The 18,895-nt window shown below is 43.8% G+C and overlaps 1 protein-coding gene across 1 annotated transcript; it reads right to left on the reverse strand.

Annotated features, from left to right (window-relative positions):
• Window positions 1-1,866: 1,866 nt before the first annotated feature.
• JPT1 (Jupiter microtubule associated homolog 1) lies at window positions 1,867-12,852 on the reverse strand. Its single transcript, XM_080560786.1, has 5 exons — window positions 12,647-12,852; window positions 9,974-10,116; window positions 9,277-9,374; window positions 7,291-7,318; window positions 1,867-2,842 (listed from the first exon to the last, which is right to left on the reverse strand). The coding sequence occupies exons 1-5, from the start codon at window positions 12,700-12,702 to the stop codon at window positions 2,694-2,696; spliced, it is 474 nt and encodes a 157-aa protein (XP_080416912.1). The 5' UTR covers window positions 12,703-12,852; the 3' UTR covers window positions 1,867-2,693.
• Window positions 12,853-18,895: the final 6,043 nt, after the last annotated feature.

Here is an 18,895-nt window from a genome sequence, read left to right on the forward strand (position 1 = left end):
GGAAGGAAATGGATGGGAGTTGTCACTTTCTTAGAAATAAAAAATAAATAAATTACATGCTCAGTGCAGGATCTTAAAAGTTAACAATGAACTTCACAGGGAAAGCATATGGCACAGCCTGGATCAGCACCCATCCAGCTTTCTTCCAGATTCCCAGTTGTCCTGTGGTAACAGGAAAGAAGCACGAGTCTGGATTTACCGTATTTACAATTTTGCCTTGCAAATAACTCTGCTATTCATTCAGTCATTAGCAAACATAATGGAAGCTACAAACAGCAGCAATTTGCACAGATATAGGGTGCACCTCAAGCCTTTTACATATTTTTCCAGATCACTTCCCTACCGTGCACTTTGCTTCTCAGAGCGTGCAGAGGGAATGATGTAGAAATGGGGCTTTATTAGCCGTGTAAGGCCCATATATTTTATCTGTATTTTTTTGGCCTGCTAGGGAGCTACATTAATGCTTCAGAGTGCTCAGGGAGCTGCAGGGACGTTACCACCACTGCTGCAGAGCAGCCTGTGAGCATGATTCTGCGAAGAACTTCACCCTCAGTTATTTTTACACCAGAATCCCTCATTCTCACCCAAGTCTCCCTGAAAAGGGTAGGCAATCTCCCTGTAAGAAGCAGCCTCTTATCACTCTAATTAAGGCTGCTAGCATCAAAGAACTCTCCGCAACGCTCCTATGAGCAGGGGAGCCCAAGCTGTGCACTCCCCCCACCCACAGCACCCCACCACTCACCCCGAGCTCCAGCCTGTCGTACTGATCCGGCACGAAGTCCTGCTGCTCCACCAGCTCCAGCCGTGACTCACCACAGAAGCAGGAGAGGAAGCCCCGCAGCGTACACCCTTGAAGTCGGCCAGGGCACCGTCCATGTCCACCAACACCCACGTACCCCCAGCACGGGGTGAGATGGGATTTGCAGGTACGAATTCCCCCCCACCCAGGTAGGAGCAGAGGTGAGTAAACCACTAACTGGGCTTATGCCAATGGTGAGAAACAAAATTGATCAGCAATGATAGCGAGCAGCTGCCTTGTTATGTGTGTCGTGCACCCTTTTAGTGAGTCTCAGCTGTGACCGCAATGCTCCAATCAAGACAGGTGGAAAGGCAACTTGGCTTGCCCAAAGTCTCGGTAACTGTAAAGGAGAATTTAGAAGTTCCTCTGGTTGTGGAGCTTGCAAAAGAAATGGAAATTTATCATTTTCCTCCTCCTAGGGCAGGAAGCAGGTAGGCATGATTTACATGTACCCAGCAGCCAGACAGCATTTCATAACAGCTGTGGGGAAGAACACCCCCAGCTGCAGGGGAGGAAGAGCACATTAGAGCAAATCCAGTTTTATAGGTTAAACATGTAAGACCAGGGCTTCTCCAAAACTGACTTGGAAAGCTGGGGTATTTTTAGATCCTGTTCTTCCAGGAGGGGGAAGGGTGAAAAAGGCACAGTCCCTCCTGCACACATAGCTCTGTACAAATCCCCATGCTGCGGCTTATCACGCAACAGATACCCTCCAGGACAGCAGAGTACTTGATTGTTTGGTCTCCCTTGCACCCCCTTTCTGGCCAGGGTCTGATTTATTTTTGTGACAAGAAACTTTCGTTTCCTCTATTTTCTTGAGAAGGAAATATTTCTGGTAAAACAAACAGATTACATGTATCAAGCCATATTGCATGCTTCTCTGTTCTAGAAGATAAAACCAAAGAGAAGTTGGACACTTTCTTCAAAGGGAGATGGCATGTGATGGTACCCCCAGGTCAGGTGTATGAACTCACCTCTTCTGCTCCATCCCACCTATGTTGGAATAAGGCAGGTCTGCTGAGAGCAACGTGGAGCCAAACCCATGAAATAAAACCCACACAGGAAACACTGCTTCAAAATTTCTATATTATTTACTTTAAGCAACAGTCCAGCTTCGTGAAATTACAACACACACTTTAAAGGATGAGATTTTCACCTCATGGTCAAGCACCAGCATGATCATGCACAGCATTGAGTCAGTTGTAAAAAAAATGCCCTGTAATTTTTATTTATTTTATACGATCCACTCCACCTTCACTGATTAAAGTCTGAATACATCCCCTCCTAGCATCAGGCCAGGTGGCTCTGGTCATTAGCCCTCTATTTGGCACATACCCTGCTTCGTAGTAGTCTAGTACCAAGATTGTTTTATTTTGTTAAAGGCAGCATGGTGTACACTAACCACTTTAAATGGCACAGCAGGGCTCAAGGCATTTACCACATGCAGACAATGAATTCTTTTAGATCCCTGAAACTCACACGTGGAGGAAGGGACCGCTCTTACTGATTGTTTGCTGGCCTCTTTAACCAGGACTCTAGACCCTTTGTAAAGCTAAGGGGTTCTAAAAATCTCAGTACAAAAACCCGCTAAGCACATTTAGAACCAATCTACTCTCCTTTGAATTACATTACTATACTTCATAAAGCTTTCCCTCAAGTCTATCACTAGAAAACACTCATGTCACTTCCAGTAGATCTGGGGGAAACACAGGACAGAAGTGGAAAAACAAAACAAAACAAAACAAAACTTGATCTCAAAAAAGGATGGAGTACATAAAGTGCTTCTTTTTAATGAAAGAAATTCGAGATGTACAGTCAGGCTCAAGTTGTGCAGTTCACAAGCATGGGGGAAAAGAAACAGACACGAGTTCAAAACAGTCAGGAAAGGAAAGGTTTAACCAAGGACTAGGCTGGACTTGCCACCAGGTGGATTTCTCCTGGACGGTGCAGGTGCTGGTGCTACTGGGCTAGGAACAGGTGCAGCAGGCAGGGATTTTTCTTCATTCTGACCTGGGGCAGCTTCTACATCAGCCTCAGTGTTTTCTAAAAGAAAAGAAGCTTTTAAGGTATTTGATGTAGATAATGAAAGCCAGAGGTTTCTCTGGCTTAAACAGAAGATCAGCCCCACTAAGTTTTCTCCAGGCTTACGGACACACTCAGAGTGCTGCTGTAATCTGCTGGCATGACAGCCTTTCAGCTGCCTGAAGTATTTTTCAGAAGAACTCTGATGCCTCACAGTTCAGTTTCAGGCATTCAAGAGTCGCAGTCACTCAGCTACTATTAGGGGATCACAAATTTTTTTTTTTTTTATGACAAGCAGCTACAATTAAGTCATGTACACAGTCAGTGTACAACCACTCTAACAATTTCAACTCAAATCTGAGCAGTTGCTGGAAACAGAAGCATCAGTGCTTGGAAGCAAGAGCTCAGGTTCAAACTACATTCCCTATTTCATAACTCGTGTTTAGAGGGAAGAGTGTCTGACACACTTCTGAGGCTTCACACAGAACAGACTGGGGAATATCCATGCATGGGTAGGCTCAAGTCTTACATTCCCTGGAAAGCACATGACAGCGTCATCTGCTTTAAATACTTCTGAAGAACCACAAGTGAAGACAGGACACAGAAGGAATTCTTCACAGGAAGCACTTTAGATACTCTAGCAAATAACTAATATATTAATTAGTTGTCAATGAAGTAGGTAAGGACAGCAAGATCATTAGCACCTCCTATTTTTATAAATTAATACAATCAGTTATGAGCCAAAAGCCTAAATCAGCACCAAAATGTCTTCTCATGCTTGGGGGTGTGGTAAGCATGGGTGCGGGTTCATGGCCAGCTCTGTGAATACGTGTTTCATCTGCTTTTAACAGATCTTAGTTTCATCTAATGAACACTAGCTCTCTTTTTGGAGGATTTGGGAACATCTGCACATACACCTTAACCAGTACCTTCACGATTTTGCTCATCTTGATTATATTCCCTCTCTCCCAGCCTTCTTTTCTGACTGAAGATGCACCACCATTTTAGTCTCCTCGCAAGGCAGTTGCTCTACCTCCTTGATCTTTTCTGCTACCTTCCTCTGCCCCTTCTTTACCCCCACTACAACCATCTCATCTTCACACTTCAGGGACTGCACACACAATGCAAAATGCAGGCATATCATTATTTAGAAAAGCAAAACATCTTCTTTTCAGTTCTCTTCCAGATGACATTCAACAATTTGTTGCCTTCCTCCAAACATTTCAAAGAATTTTCAGTAGTTAAACACAAGGCAGATCTTGAGAGTTAACTGCTGCACAGAGCCAAACATGGGACTGGCATGGTTTATGTGATTTTTTCCTAGGTGGTTTAAGTTACTATTTTTTCCTACTTACTCATGCAAAGACATTTTAATCTGCCCACTTTGTTGAGTTCTTCTGACCGTAAGATTTTTCTCACATCAGCACATTGTAAGAGCTTAGCTATCACCAACAAAATTGGAGACTTCACTGTTCATTACCTTTTCCAGGTCATGGATGAAGACACTGAATAGAACTAGTCCAGTCCCAGCACCACTTCCCATGGCTCATTTTTCCAACCTGAAAAGCAATCACTAAACCCTACTGTTTGCCTCCTATTATTCGGCTATTTTCTAATCCACAGGAGATGCTTTAAATCCAATGCTGTGGCAACTTACTGTTGGTTTTGAATTGTTTTGTGTTTTTTTTTAATAACTTTTGATGCAGGATTTTATCAGAAATGCAGAAAACCCACTCATGTGGGGAAACCCACTCAAAGAACCCTATAACAAAGAACCCTAGCAGCTTAGTATAACCTCCATGCAGTCAGATAATTTACAGTATAGATTCTCTGCTGCATTCATTAACCCACAGGCACATCTGAACAAAATAGTTTGAATACTAAGTTTTAAGCTTGAAGCTTCTGCAGCTCATGCATACCACTGCCTGCTTACTCAGCAAGCTGAGAACAACTGTGGCCATGCCCGCTGCTCGTACGGCACTGAATGCTTCATTGTCTGTACTTCAAGCAGACAGCCCAAGTACTATGAAGTACTCGCCATGATAATCTGTCTACCGAATGCCAGACTTCACCTTCCAGTGTATCGTGTAAAGGCAGTCACTGGTGACAGTCAATTAAGCACTGTCTAGTTCTCCTTAGCTAGTCACGTTCATCAACTACACAGCACTAACTGAATCACAAAAGAAACATGAATTACTAGCACAGGAGAATGTGGGGAAGTTGCTATAGCATGTTAGAGACTCATTTAGCCAGCTGATACACACAATAGTTCTTCCCACATAATCAAGGTATAGCACAGCTTGCTAACCTAGAAACTGAAGTGGTAAAAGGCAACAGGATCAGATTAAATACTGAAGTTCTTCCCTTATCAGAAAGGATATAACCTCTGAGTCAGTTTGCTAGTGAGTACACTGCAAACTATTGAAACCCTTGATGCACAAAAAGGAACTACAGATCCCAAACAGGAAGTATGAACACTTCTGCAAAAGGAACAACTCTTCTTCCCCTAGACAGACATGATTAATAAAAATGCCGTATCCCACCTGACACCTACTTGGGGTTTTATTATCAGTTACATATAGAAAATCATTTCCAAATGCAAAAGAGGAAACTTTTAATGATGGGAGCCTATTAAAAATCTAGTTGTGCTGTGAATTTATAAGCTGACAGCTTTTATTTGGAGGCATATTTATCCCCTTTCAAACCCAGGAGACAGCTATGCAATGTCAAGTGCAAAATTACATGTGCAACAAGTGGGACGTTCACCATCCAGTGTCTGCCATCTCACACAGCGGGAATATCAAGTGGTGGAGTGAAATAGCCAGCTCAACAGGACTCTGTGCTCCATTAAGCTAAGATACCCAAATCTATCAAAGGGAGAGATTAATTTAGCGGTGCATCAAGATCCTCAGGTATCTGCCACCTACACCACTTCCAGGAACCATTAACTTCTTACTCCTTCCTAAGTACTACCAGTGGAAGCTGAACAGCCAAACGTGTCAACCATTTTATTTTGCCATGTCTGTCTTCAAAAGTTTAATTTTTAGTTAACAGCAAACAACTCCAGTTAGGAACACTAACTTGGTGTTACTGTCCAATAACAGATTGCTTATTCACTTATTTGGAAAACCACTTCCCAGCATAGATACACTCAGTACTTGATAAGGGCGTCCTTTATTGTCACCTTCTGGAAACAAACCAAAGGCCAACAAGTATTAGACCTGTGAAAGTGGGAACTTGTAAGAGTCAGGAATATCATTTTGTACTTAAAGTTTCAGTCAGGTGTTGCTAACCCAGGCAGCCATATTTCTGCTGCCTCCAATGCCACCTCCTCTTGCCTCACCACTCCTTACAGGCTGTCTTCTAACCCCAGAGTGAGCTGCTTTAAACAAGTACCAGGAGAAGGAGCAGAGCCCTCAGACCAGCGTACTTCTGTTATCAAACCACATTCTCCTACCTGAGGCACAAACTCTAACTGCCCACTAGGATGCTAATTAAGATCGGACAGACAAGGGAAAGAAAGACTAAAGCAGCCTGCATAGTTTTATTAGAAGCAGTGATGATGTATCACAGACTGCCGGAGGAGCAAGACTTATTTTGGCCAGAGATACCACTTAGAGGTAGTTAATAAGCACTCTGGAAAACCTCTCACCCTCCCAGCAGAAGTCTGCTCAGGATATGCAACTGCTAATAGCTGTAGTGATCCTCCACAACTCTTAGGTGTTAGAAGTAACACGTAAAGTACTTGGTCAACACACACATTCCTCACATCAGGAAGTAAGCTATTCTTAAGGTAAATCTTGCAAAGGAGAGATTTCCACCCTCAGAGCTAAAAAAAAAAAAAAAAACCAAAAAAACCAACAACCCTTCAAGGTAAAATGCATGCTGCTAGGGGAAGTTCCTCTGTTTACATGAAGGGTTCAGTATGCACATGCACTTCCTTGGCAAAAATCAGCATTTAAAAAAGCAACAGGAACTTAAAAGCTAGTTAATGCAGATGCTTTCAGATGCAGTAGCTGTTCCTGCTTATTTCTGTGCATCAAGTGTTTGCTGTGTGGAAAGACACTATGGAAAGAGGTAAACTGCTGAACTAAAATCTATGAAGTTGACTGTACTACTTAATTATAAGCTACTAAAAACAGTATTATAGTCTTTCAATGACTTAAGTCTTTGCAAGATGGTATCCACCTTGCCTTCTAGTACTTAAACAAATCTTGACACCAGCTGCTGCTGGCAAAATAAATGAACAGGACTGTTCTTGTTTTTAACCTGATGACTAAACAGAGGCATTCTGCCATTGCATTCCATATCCACTCTTACCAACTTCCACTGAAGTAGTGAGGTCATTTTATTGATTTGATGGAATCAAGGGAGAACCCCAAGCTATCTGTCTTGAGAGAAACCCATGACCTCTTCTATTGAAGAAGTACAAACTGTTTTTACTAGAAGAGCCTGAAGGAGTTACTCACCAGAAGCTTCACCACCACCATCTCCTCCCTAGAAGAGAGTAACACGTTAGATCTCATACTCAAAAAAGTATTTTCCCCCTACCTCCATCAAAAGGGTACTCAATACTCCGTGCTGTGGCCAGACATGCTGCTCTGCCCAACAACACCCTGACAGACCCAATGAAGAACTTTTAGAGCAAGAACAGGCTCTTAGGAGGCAGGTATCAGAGTAGCATGGCTGGTTCTAGGTAAGTATTTATGCAGATTAATATGATGGTTTTGTAAGCACCAGTTCTCACACAGTGACTAATTGAATTTTATCAACTGCTTATTTACCTGACATACTTTTAAAAATTCAGACAGATAGTACCAAAGTAATCTTGATGACCTGTAATATACGGTATACTTGGTACTCCCACACTGTGAAGGATGCAGGTGTCTTACAGCACTATTATATACAGCATCCTTCATCAGGCAGAACTGACGGTAACCAGAACGTTGCAATTGCCAAGCAGTAATGACAAGAAAATCATACTCTAAGCAATTAGAAATATTTTGGTGTCCTCTCCTTTCTCCTAAGCAACTCTTTCCAACACCAAACATGTATCTTGAACAAGGTCAAAAACATTTGTTCCATCCAGGATATTTAACTTCATTTGTGAAATATCAAAAAGTTTTAGACAATGTTATAGATAAAGTTTTCTTCATTACACAAACAGCTAAACATTCTTTTCATACTCATTTGGTTCAGACTGTAACGACACTGTAACAACACAAAGATACAGAAAGTCCACCAGCAGCAGCAGCAAAGGCTTCTCAATGGCATGAGGTTTTATCAACTTCCATAGACTTAACGTTGTTAATTACACAGTGAACCTGCAGTCGTTAGGGTATTAGTACACAGAAATGCATGCAAATATATCCCCTCAAATCTCAGACTGCGCTATAGTACATTAGCTCCAGCTTCTGCTGCTTGTAGCTTTAATCACTGCACAAAATTAAAGTATTCCGCATTACAAGAATCGTGTTTGCAAAGCTGAGAACCACAAGACAGAGTATTTAATACAATTAAGTAGAAAATAGAATTAGACTAAACAGTTTACTTTTGTTTTCTGTGGTAGCAGCTATAAATTTAATCTTGTGTTTGCTAAATTGGAACAAGATATTTTATGCAACAAGGAACAATTCTGTGGCTCAGTGAGGCTATTAATAACAAAATGGGTTAAACTGATGATTGACGCCAGTTATCAAAATAAAACTTGCTATTTATAACCCATGAGGTTATACCCAAAAGGTATCTATACAAGATTTAAATGGTGATTTACCTACAAAGTTCTGTTCTGAAAACCTAAAGCTCAAGAGGTTTCTTTTTTTTCACCTATGGAATTTGTTTTTGCAAGTGCAGTCTGCTCTAGGTTTCCCTTTTTTTTCTTATGTTCAGAGGAATTATTACTCTATGTCCTGTTTTTTCCATTAACTATAATAATACATCAATCAAAGGCCATGTTAACACTATAAATTATGCTCCATATTGCTATCAAGTAGTTTACACAGAAAATAACATTTCTGATGGTATTACTAAAGAGAGTAACAGAAATAAAATAAGCACTCATGCCATTGAGGGACATGGTGTTGGGATATGAAACCAAGGCCCTTGTAAGTCAATAAATCCACACAGTTCAACGTAGGTAACTATTGTTTGTACAATCTGTTAAAAAAAAATGAAAACGATTAATGCTAAAGTGAGATCTCACACCACTTCATTACTGTCCATCAATAAGAAGAGTTAAGGGCTCTAGAAGGCACCCCTTTGAGAAAAATCCGAGCCTCCACCAGCATGCTGTAAGACTATCATACGGAAAAGAGAACCTTCAGGACAAGAACAGGTTTGAGAATAAGACTTTGAATCCTGCAACACTTTCAACTGAGCAACCATCAGTGATAAAGCAATCACATACAGAGAGCAAAGTGTCCCCTTATCAGGCTCTTCGTAGTTAATGTACTGACCTTTGGATCTACAAAGTCTCCATAGTTAGCATCAGTTGAGTTTCTTCTTTGTGGTCCAGATGATTCACTGTCTTCTCTGATTTCACCTGGCTTAGTCCCTAGAAGCAGAGATTGATTCCAATCGGTTGCAAGATTAACTTACTGGGAAAGCAGATGAAAACTGATGTGGTGCTCTTCCTTTCTGAATGACAGCTTTAACATCCCAAGGTTTGTCCTGGTTCTTTACATAACGACTCACAAATTACAATTGTACAGCTGCATCTCACGCAGGGTCCCAAGGCCAACCCTACTGGAAATGCTCTGCAGAAATGGAAGCTTAACCCCAGCTGCAAGTACAACACACGGCTAAACTTCCTCTGATTAATCAAGATCAGCACTCTTCCACATACTAAGAAACAAGTTTGCCCTATTGTAACATGATTAATTTGGAGATATCACATCCAAAATACATTCCTCTTAGCTATCTGCTTGCAACACCTATGTCCAAGACATACAGTAAAAGGTAATTTTGAAAAAGAGTTTGAAAGTAATTCAAAAAAGAAAAATTCCCATGCAAGTAGACATCATTTCTAGCCCCAAACTACCAAATAGGAAGTGAACTCAGGTTTCCACACACAGACACCAGCAGCTCCAGGCCAATACCAAGAATGGATTAATGCATGTCAGCAGACCTGCGAACAAAGCACTACATTCTTACCCGATGATTTAGCCCAGGAAGGTGGATTTTCTTCAGGAGTTCCAAAGATGCTGGATGCCATTTTGTTCCTTCGCACGGGTTGCTCTTTTGGTTCATCAAAACCCAGGGAAAAGTTGGACCCGCCACCAGGAGGACGCAGCACTCTGGAGAGAGATTTAACTTTACAACCTTGGGTCTCTATAATCTGCATTACTGAGCAGCACTCTTAACATGTAAAACAAGACTAATAAGCTGAAAGATCGTTGTTGGCTCTTGTAATGGGCAGTTAGTTGCATGGGCTACGTTCTGCCCAAATGGAAACTGTGTGAGATGACTGTATTATGCATTGGCTCTTAATAAATGACGCTCACTGTTATGTCTTCGGTGCATAACTCAACCTATAAAGCTAAACTGCTTGCCAGCATTCAGACAAAGTACTACATCTCCACTGCTCTTCCTTGGTGACATTTATCAAAACCAAAATACTCTGTACTCTACTTGTGTACTTGCTTCACTTGGTGTCAACAAGAGCTGCCACCAGTCTTCAGTGTCTGACCAAATTAAATATATATATAATTATATAGGCACGCCAGAATCCAGCTTTTTTTAGAGAACCCTATGAAGGCAATTAATCTTCAAATTGGCAGCACAGCGAAGACCAAAGTTTGGCACATGAGTCAAAGTGCTGGTTGCATCACTGATGACTGGGCTACAGCCTCTATCTGGATTTGTTTCATCAGAAAAACCCTTAGGTCTGCAGCGTGCTACTGCACTGAGCTTAAAGAGATTTGAGCATACCAACAGAAATGTGCTTTCACGACACCCAGTGCCCTCAAAGGAAGACCAGAACAAGCTAGGGAAGGTGCATACTCCTTCTTCTTTTCTAAGAGTTTAATTGAGATGCGACACAAAAACACTTCTCCAGCCTAAAATACTCAAGACAATGGCAAGAAAAAATCACAAAGGTGTTGGACGTGAATATTTAGTGTTACTAAACTAGCTAACTGCTTTTTGTTACAAAACTCCTTTCCAAATATATAATTAATAATGCTCAGGAGCTAATGGGAGGATCCCACTATTGTGTAACATGCTTTATGAATCCAAGAACACTTTTGTGATCTGCTGCTTCTCCTTTCTGAATTAAGGGATATAGTATAATGGTCTTGAATCACTCCATTACCTTTTTTCCCCTGGAGGAAATGTCCCTGTGTATTTATTTTCTTGGCTACATCTGTTACAATTACTAATTTGAAGAACAGATTGTTCAAAAAAGAGGGCTCATCCCCTCATCTTACGTCACCTTATTTTACCACAGCAGTGAAACCAGTATTCTCTTAGCAGCATGACAGTTTCCACAGAAGGTCTTAATGAAAGTAACAGAAAAGGCAATTGAAGCAAAAAAAGCAATCACTCAAACCGTTTAAGAGAAGTAACCACTTTTGCCAATCCAAGACAAAAGGTTGACAGATTTTATTAGAAGCTTCTCTCGACCCCGAGATGCTTTAACATGCTTCACCAAAGCTACAACTCACACTTCAGGCAATGAAGTGTTCTTAAAATTGCACCTGATACCTGGTGATGTGCACTGAAAATTCATCCACATCCAGGAAGCACTTGTCAAGAGGTTTTTTTTTTTTTTTTTTTTCCTCCACCCCAAAGAAAAAAAAAGCTACAAGCGAACAGGAAGCATCTGCTTTGTCAGGCCAAACCTTACAGAAAAGACAGACGCCAAGGCTCGGTGCTAAACGCGAGCCTGCTCTCACTGCTGCAGCATCCACCAGCACCGTGCACGCCAAGTGCCGCGCATCCCTTCGAGCCGTACTTGTCAAGTTTTCTTTGTTCCAAGCAGGGCCACGGCTTCCTCCACGGCGGTGCTGCCTCCCCGCTCCCCACCCAGCTCCCCTCGGCCGCCCGCTGCTCCCCCGAGCCCGGCTGCGGGGTGGGAGCCGGGGCAGGGCTTTGGGTCCCCCCCCCCCGAGCCCCGAGGGTCACCCAGATCGAGCAGCCGCCCGGGGGTGGCTCACCCCAACCCGCAGCGGGGCGTGGGCGATCGCCGCTTGGGCCGGCCGGAGGTCGGTGCCCGCTGCCCCCCGGCGGGGGGTGCCCGAGGTGGGGGGGCCCCAGAGCAGACAATGGCGCCCGCCCCCGGCCGCGCCCAGCCCGAGGAAACCCCCGGGGCTGCCCCGCCGAGGGGCCGGGGAGCAGCGGCACGAGGAGGGGGGAAGGAGCAGCAGCCGTGGAGGAAAAGGGGAGACTGGGGGGGAATCGGGGCGCGGTGCCCCCCCCACGCCCCCTCCCCCGGCTGTGGCTGCGCAGCGCGGAGGGAGTCGCCTCCCTTCTTTGTTAGGAGGCGGCTGAGGCAGACGGGAGGCCCGGGGTGGGTGTGGGGAGCTCCCACCGCCCCCGGCCCCGCTCACCCACACACACCCCGGGCAGCTGCGGCAGGACGCGGCTTGACCCCCCCCCCCGGTACCCCCCTCGGAACCCCCCGGAGCCCCCCCCCGTACTTGCCAGTACCCCCCATACCCCCCCCGAGCCCCCCGGTGAGTGCCCTCCGCCCCCCACCCCCCAGCCGCTCCCCCCCCCCCGAGGCCCTGAGGGGACGGGGGAGACCCGGCCTCCGCTGCCCTAACGGTCCCCTAACGGTCCCCAGGGCCACTGCCGCCACCGCCGAGCCCCGCTCCCCCGGCGGACCTGGAGCTGTTCCTGCCGCTAGGGTCCATGCCCGAGAAGGTGGTGGTGGTGGTCATGGCGGCGGGCGGGAGGAGGTGGAGGCAGGGGAGAGGGCTCCGTCAGGAGGCCGGCGGGAGGTGACGGTCCCGGGAACGGAGCGCGCCCCTTCCCCCCTCTCGGCCCCTGCCGGTGCTGCTGCCGGTGACAACTGCAGCCGCCGCCCGCACCGGCCGCGCCTTTTATACTATCCCTAAGGCCCGCCCCCTAGCTGCTTTCTCATTGGATGATTCAAACCCAACCCTGGGCTCCCATTGGATAATGCCTTGCCATTCTGCCCTTTGGCCCGCCTCGCCGTCTATTCTGAGGAGCCTCGGCTCAGCCTTAAAACCCCATTGGTGAAGAAATACGTCTGCTCTACGGTGACTGGCTGCGCCTGGGTGGCGGCGCCCTTTGTTGATGATTGGCGGGAGGGCGTGTCGCTCAGGGGAGGCGAGTTGCGATTGGCTCAGCCGCGCATGAAGCAAGACAAAAGTCTCCCCGGCCTTCCCCTGGCGGAGGCCGAGGGCTGTGAGGAGCAGCCCCCCCCTCCCCCCCCACCAAATCACCTCAGGCGGCCACCCCGGCGCCCCCCGGCCCTCCCCAGGGCCTGGCCCCTCGCACCCATCCCCACCCGGGGAGGGGACCTGGCCTCCAGCAGCTCGGTTCCCTCAGAGCACGGCACAGCGCAGCCCCCGAGCCTTTGAACAATAGGCAGGGAGGCCATGGAGGTGCTGAGGTGGCCGGGTGGGGCTGTGGCGGTTCCCGAGGCTGGTTCCATCTCCAGCAGTGCGTGGGGAACGTCCGACAGCCTGCAAAGACACAGCGGGCGGCTCCAGCAGGGCCAGTCCCAAAATGCCCTCACCAGATTTTGGAGCAGAGGATTATTCTGGGCCAACGAGGCTCGTCCCACAAAGTGTTGGGCATGTGGGACACCAAGCCCGTGGCTGAAAGGCGCCACGCTTCTGTTCTGGGTATCCATCCCCAGCGCCAGCACAAAACTTCGATGGCACAGAGGGCAGCAGTCATCTAAGCCAAACCCACCTTCGGCTCGGTGACTGAGGCCTTCCTGACCTCCACAGAGCTTTCAGACACAGACGCTTCCTTGGTCACCACTACTTTTACTCCAAAACTAATGCACTACGACCACACGCTGAAATTATTGCAATTAGCACTTGCATAAAGGAGAAGAGGGCAAGAATACCCTTGCCTGTTCTAGACATCCCTCCCAATTTGCACTAACAATAGCTTTTAATGCCCTCCAAACACTTTCCTCTAAATAACAGTTTTCTAGAAATATATATATATATTTTTGTCTGGAAACTGCAAGCTCTGATTGTGCTGCTTTGCTCTGTTTACAAAATGAGATCACGTGAGTGAATTATCATCAACTGAATTATCATCAGCCTTAATATCAATACAACTCAGAAAAGAGTTGAAATGCTAGAACTGCACAAGCAGGACCATAGTATTTTATTTTTATATAGGATCTATAAAAATGTTAAAAAACAGAACCCCACTATCACTACGTAGCTCCCCAGGGAATTCTGTCTCACATCTTTCTGACGGTAGATTAAAGGGAAGTTTCAAGCAAGATGACACAATTGTTTTAATTCTATTATCCTTTACGGTTGGGCATTAAGTCAAATGATACCTACTTGGAAGCACGTAAGCCTCTGCTCTCTTGGGAACTTTCAACAGTATTTTGTCATCGAAAAGCTTTTTATTCCAACCCATAGGATTTGAATCTTAAGTTTGAAAACTGTTGTAGCCCTGAGACATGCAGAGACTTTTTTTTTTTTTAAGTCAATATGAAGAAAAACCTGTTTCCTCTGACAAAGCTAGTTTTAAAATACAGCTTTAAGATTCTAAAGCTTCAGTATTTTCAAGGGACTCCACTGATCTCTGAGGTGCTGAGACAGTCATGACTGCAGGTTATTCTTTAAATAAAAGCTGCTTTGCCAATTATTTACCCATAACAAGATCAAGGGGTTTATGAAGATCACTACAGAAACTGGGCTTACAGTCCTTTCCAGGATGATGACATTTGACCAGAACAATTCTCAGCAGCTGTTTGAAAACCTCAGGAACCAAACAATTCCACCTGTTGCTGAAACTCATCTTGCAATGAATGCAAAAAGCATCTGGAAGTCTGAACAAGACTCCAGGAAACGCATAGCAGGGCTGGGCAAGGAGAGATGCCATTGACTTGTGAAAAAAATCAGCTTGATGATCCTCCTGTGGCCAAGAGGTTTTTCTTCATGCGTATCTGCTATTTATGACAGTCACAAAATACATTCTTTCTTTTTCCGAGCACATCATACAAAACAGGTTTTGACTCAGTCTTGTCTTCTTCCATCAATTCATTCACAGCTGTAAGTAGGAAGTAAGTCTCAGCTAGTAATTTTTGTTACAGCTGGATCCTGAGCTGTCCAAGATTTGCATCTGAAGTGATGTGTAGTGAAGTTCAGTGGAATACAGGTATCCTACAGGTGCCAAGTTTGTCCTGCTGAGCAGATGCTGTATTTCGCAAGGGTTGTGAAAGTTGCTTTGGTGCTTCTCTACATCTTCAGGTGAAATTCGTAACGGTAAGTTGCAGTTTGGGAAGGGGGTTTGAACCACAATGTCCAGACTTCTATCAAAGCTGTAGAGATGTAGTTCCAAACATAAAAAGCAGAGCGGCCAATTTGTCGCTTTTTTGTCTGAGCATCAATTATAACCAACTCTGGCAGTGTACTCCAAAGCATTGTTGTTTAGTGAAAAACAGACATCCATCACTGGAAGAGGAAATCAGTATCTTGACAGATTCCTTCAGAGTTCCTTTTATTCCATTTTTGTCTTGTCTGAGTTTGTTTAAACTGCAAAATTTTCTTAATCAAGTGATCCTACAAGAGGTCTTGCAGGGCATCAGATCTACTTTAATGAGATATATGCCTTAGATTCTCCCTTTCAGCATCCAGTCCATGAAAAACGGCACTAAATCCATCAGAAAGGGTATCCTTTGCCCTCTTTTCCCCCATCCACCTGGAGAATATTCCTTTCCTAATGAGCAACAATCTTCTTAGTACTTTATTTGGGCATCCACAGGCTTAGTCTTTCCCCAGGACTTCAAAGTCACCCTTCTATCAGGATTAATCCTTTGTCAAAACCTACAGCTCCTCCCGCAGTCCCCATTCCCCCTGCAGCTCCTGGCCAACTCACACTTCTGCTCTCTTTCTACCGCACCAACCCTCATTACTTCTAGGACCTCTGCTGTCGGTGAGCCATGTCTTCAGTAGCACCACCAGTCCTACTGTGCCCCTCCTGCATGAGCTGAAATCCTTTTCCAGGAAAAACCCTGAAAGTCCCTCCCTTTCTCAAAGGGACTCAAAGCACTTCATAAGCACCGAGTAGGCCTCCCAGCATCTCCATGTTAGAGTAAAACCATTAGTCCCATACTACCAGTGAAGAAACCAGGAAACTTCTGAAAACAAAGGATCTTGAAGGCCAACCAAAGGCTGAAAATGGACCAAATCCCCATCTTCCACCCCATATTTATCCTCACATTCCTACATCTTCACCACCAGGGAGAAGTGCTGTACTACCAATTAATTATGACATTAAGTACAAAAAAAAAGATAAATTAGAGGATTAAATTATTCACTGACAGAACACATTATTTGCCAACAAGTTAATGGCCAGAAAGAACAAGCCTCAATAAGCCACAGACTGACGAGTATTAGATCACAGAGGTAATACAACTCAAAGTAATGCAAGTTATTTAAATTCTTTTAACTTTTTTTTTTTGTTACTCCAGATCAGTCTATCACACAAGCTGGTATAAGCATACTGGGAAGAGGCCACAATCTAAAACTCTAATAAAAGTCCTCCAATTTATTGTTCACTTTCAATAGAAAGTATTATTTCTTTGGGCCAGTCACATTATACCTTTTCATTAATGTTGCAGTGATGGTCACAATAGAACCAGCAGCCTGCAGACAAAGTGACAGCACTTGGATTACACTGCCTGACTCAGATGTAATGAGGGGAAGGTACTAGAAAGAAATACTCTTGTGAAAATAATGTTTGACCATAACCTTTGAGATGTTGCATCTGTTTTGATACCATTGTTACCTTGTAGCAGCAATTATTTTAGTACTGCTTCAGAGAATTTTTCTTTCGACAACATCTCCATATGTCAGTACAAGAATCTCTCGTTACCACTTGGAGTATTTCCTTACAGTCTTAGCAGTTTAGCATATTCCATTTCAGAAATGTCTTGCACTTCTAGAACCCTTTTTGAATCAGCTTCTCAGACCACTAATTACTGATGCTCACAAATGCCCTTTTAAATCAGTATTGGCCCCATTGCGCAGGTAAACTGAGGTGCTGATTTTCAGGCATTAACTGAATAGGGGTTCAACCAAAATCAACTGTGCTTTCAGTTTGTAATTTATTGCCCCTGTACATGAATGAGAACATCTTTCTTTAGGTACCAGAGCCCAAAAGTTTTGGATACATCTTTTTAAGTAACTGGAAAAACAAACACCACCTGTGTCCATTCCACAACTGAAACTGCAATTGTTTGACAGGCTGAAGACAGAGTGTACACTAAAGGCAAGGTCTTATCATCCACAAGGACTTGCTAAAGTATTGTATCCAATTATGACTTACATTTTTTCATTTAAAAGCCACATGAGGAGTATTAACTTAATTGCATGGCAAACACTTTAGAATACAATATTTGAAAATTGTGAGTAATAACATAATTTGCCCAGGCTCTTGAAAGATCCCAGCTGTTTAATAGATGCAAAAAACTTACCTGTCAACTAGCGTGACAAGGGCTCTTTGCCAGTTTTCCTTTATCCTCTGATATGTGGACTTCTAGTAGTCCACTGGGCTACTAGTGTAAACACAAGAACTGTTAGAAATTAAACCAGGGCAAGCAGCTGAAAGAACTCCAAACAATTCGATCCAAGCTCATAGTCTATACCCCTGTACTTAATTGCAGTCACCATCTTACAGAAACATCGCTCAGTACTGTTAGAAGAACTTTCAGAAACATCAAGGGCCAGCTCAGATGAAAAGCAAAAAGATGTTAGACAAGTGAGAAATGTAAGTGAAATGATCCATACCTCTCCATTTCTTTCAATAGCCTGTTGCTAAATACTAAAGGAAATTTCAACTTATGGTGAATTAAGGAGTATTTCCACAGCTGCCACGTCAATTCAATGTTACAGAAGCCAATGTTTTTCTTATATTTTTTCACAGAGGAATTTTGGTTAGCTAGTCACAATTCACGTTAAGTGGTCTCATTTTATTAACAGAACATTATATTCCAAGAGCCCTGCACCTAAGTTAATGACAGATGAAATACCACTGTATGAATTTATGAAATTAAGACATTGCTTTTGAAAGCATGCTGCTCAATACCTGTCACTTGACTTTTATTGCCTCAGGAAAAAAAAATAGACAAGATACAGCAGGGAATTTTTAGCTCCACAGTCTTAACTTGGGCTGAAAAAGCTGTATTTAAGGAGACCTCACCCTTTCTTCCGAAACTAAAGCAAGTCCAAACATCTTTTTTGGCCAAAAAAGATAAAGACAACTTTCGCCTGGGAGAAGTCCTGGCATGACATCAAGTTGAAGTAACTTTATACAGCGTTATCTAGCCAGGTTGAAAGCCAGAGATTCTAAAGCCAAAGAGGAATGTATTCCATGTCTAACCTACGAAAGGTGTTGAAACATATCCACCCTATTTTTTTCTTTAAACAAAAGGAACTCTTTCCAGGCCTTTGTGGCTCCGGATATGAAAACAATTGTTCACAAGAGGCAATTTCAACCTTGCAATGTACCACGGAAGCCTACAAGATACATAACAGAATAAGAAATAATCTGTTTAGCAATAGAATTATCTAAAAATCAAAACAATGGCATAGAAAATGACATCCTCCAACTACATAGCCAAAAGCAACTTCCAGAACAGATATTTTTCTAATGTCTATATTAGATGCAATTAAATTAACATTAAATATGTTAAAATTGCGACAGAAGTCAAACAGATCATCGTCTATCAACTAAAGGCATAAGCCCATCATTTTGCCACAAAATTAAAGGATTTCCAGGTCCTGCAGGTACAGGCCTGCTTCGTGAAGTAACTACTACAAAAACTACCACCAGAAGGTAAACTCCGCTAACAAGTTAATACCAAAAAGAGCATTAACTACTGCAACTACCACAAAATATTAGAACATT

Source organism: Anser brachyrhynchus, assembly GCF_964034855.1.
Source record: "Anser brachyrhynchus genome assembly, chromosome: 18".
NCBI lineage: Eukaryota > Metazoa > Chordata > Aves > Anseriformes > Anatidae > Anser > Anser brachyrhynchus.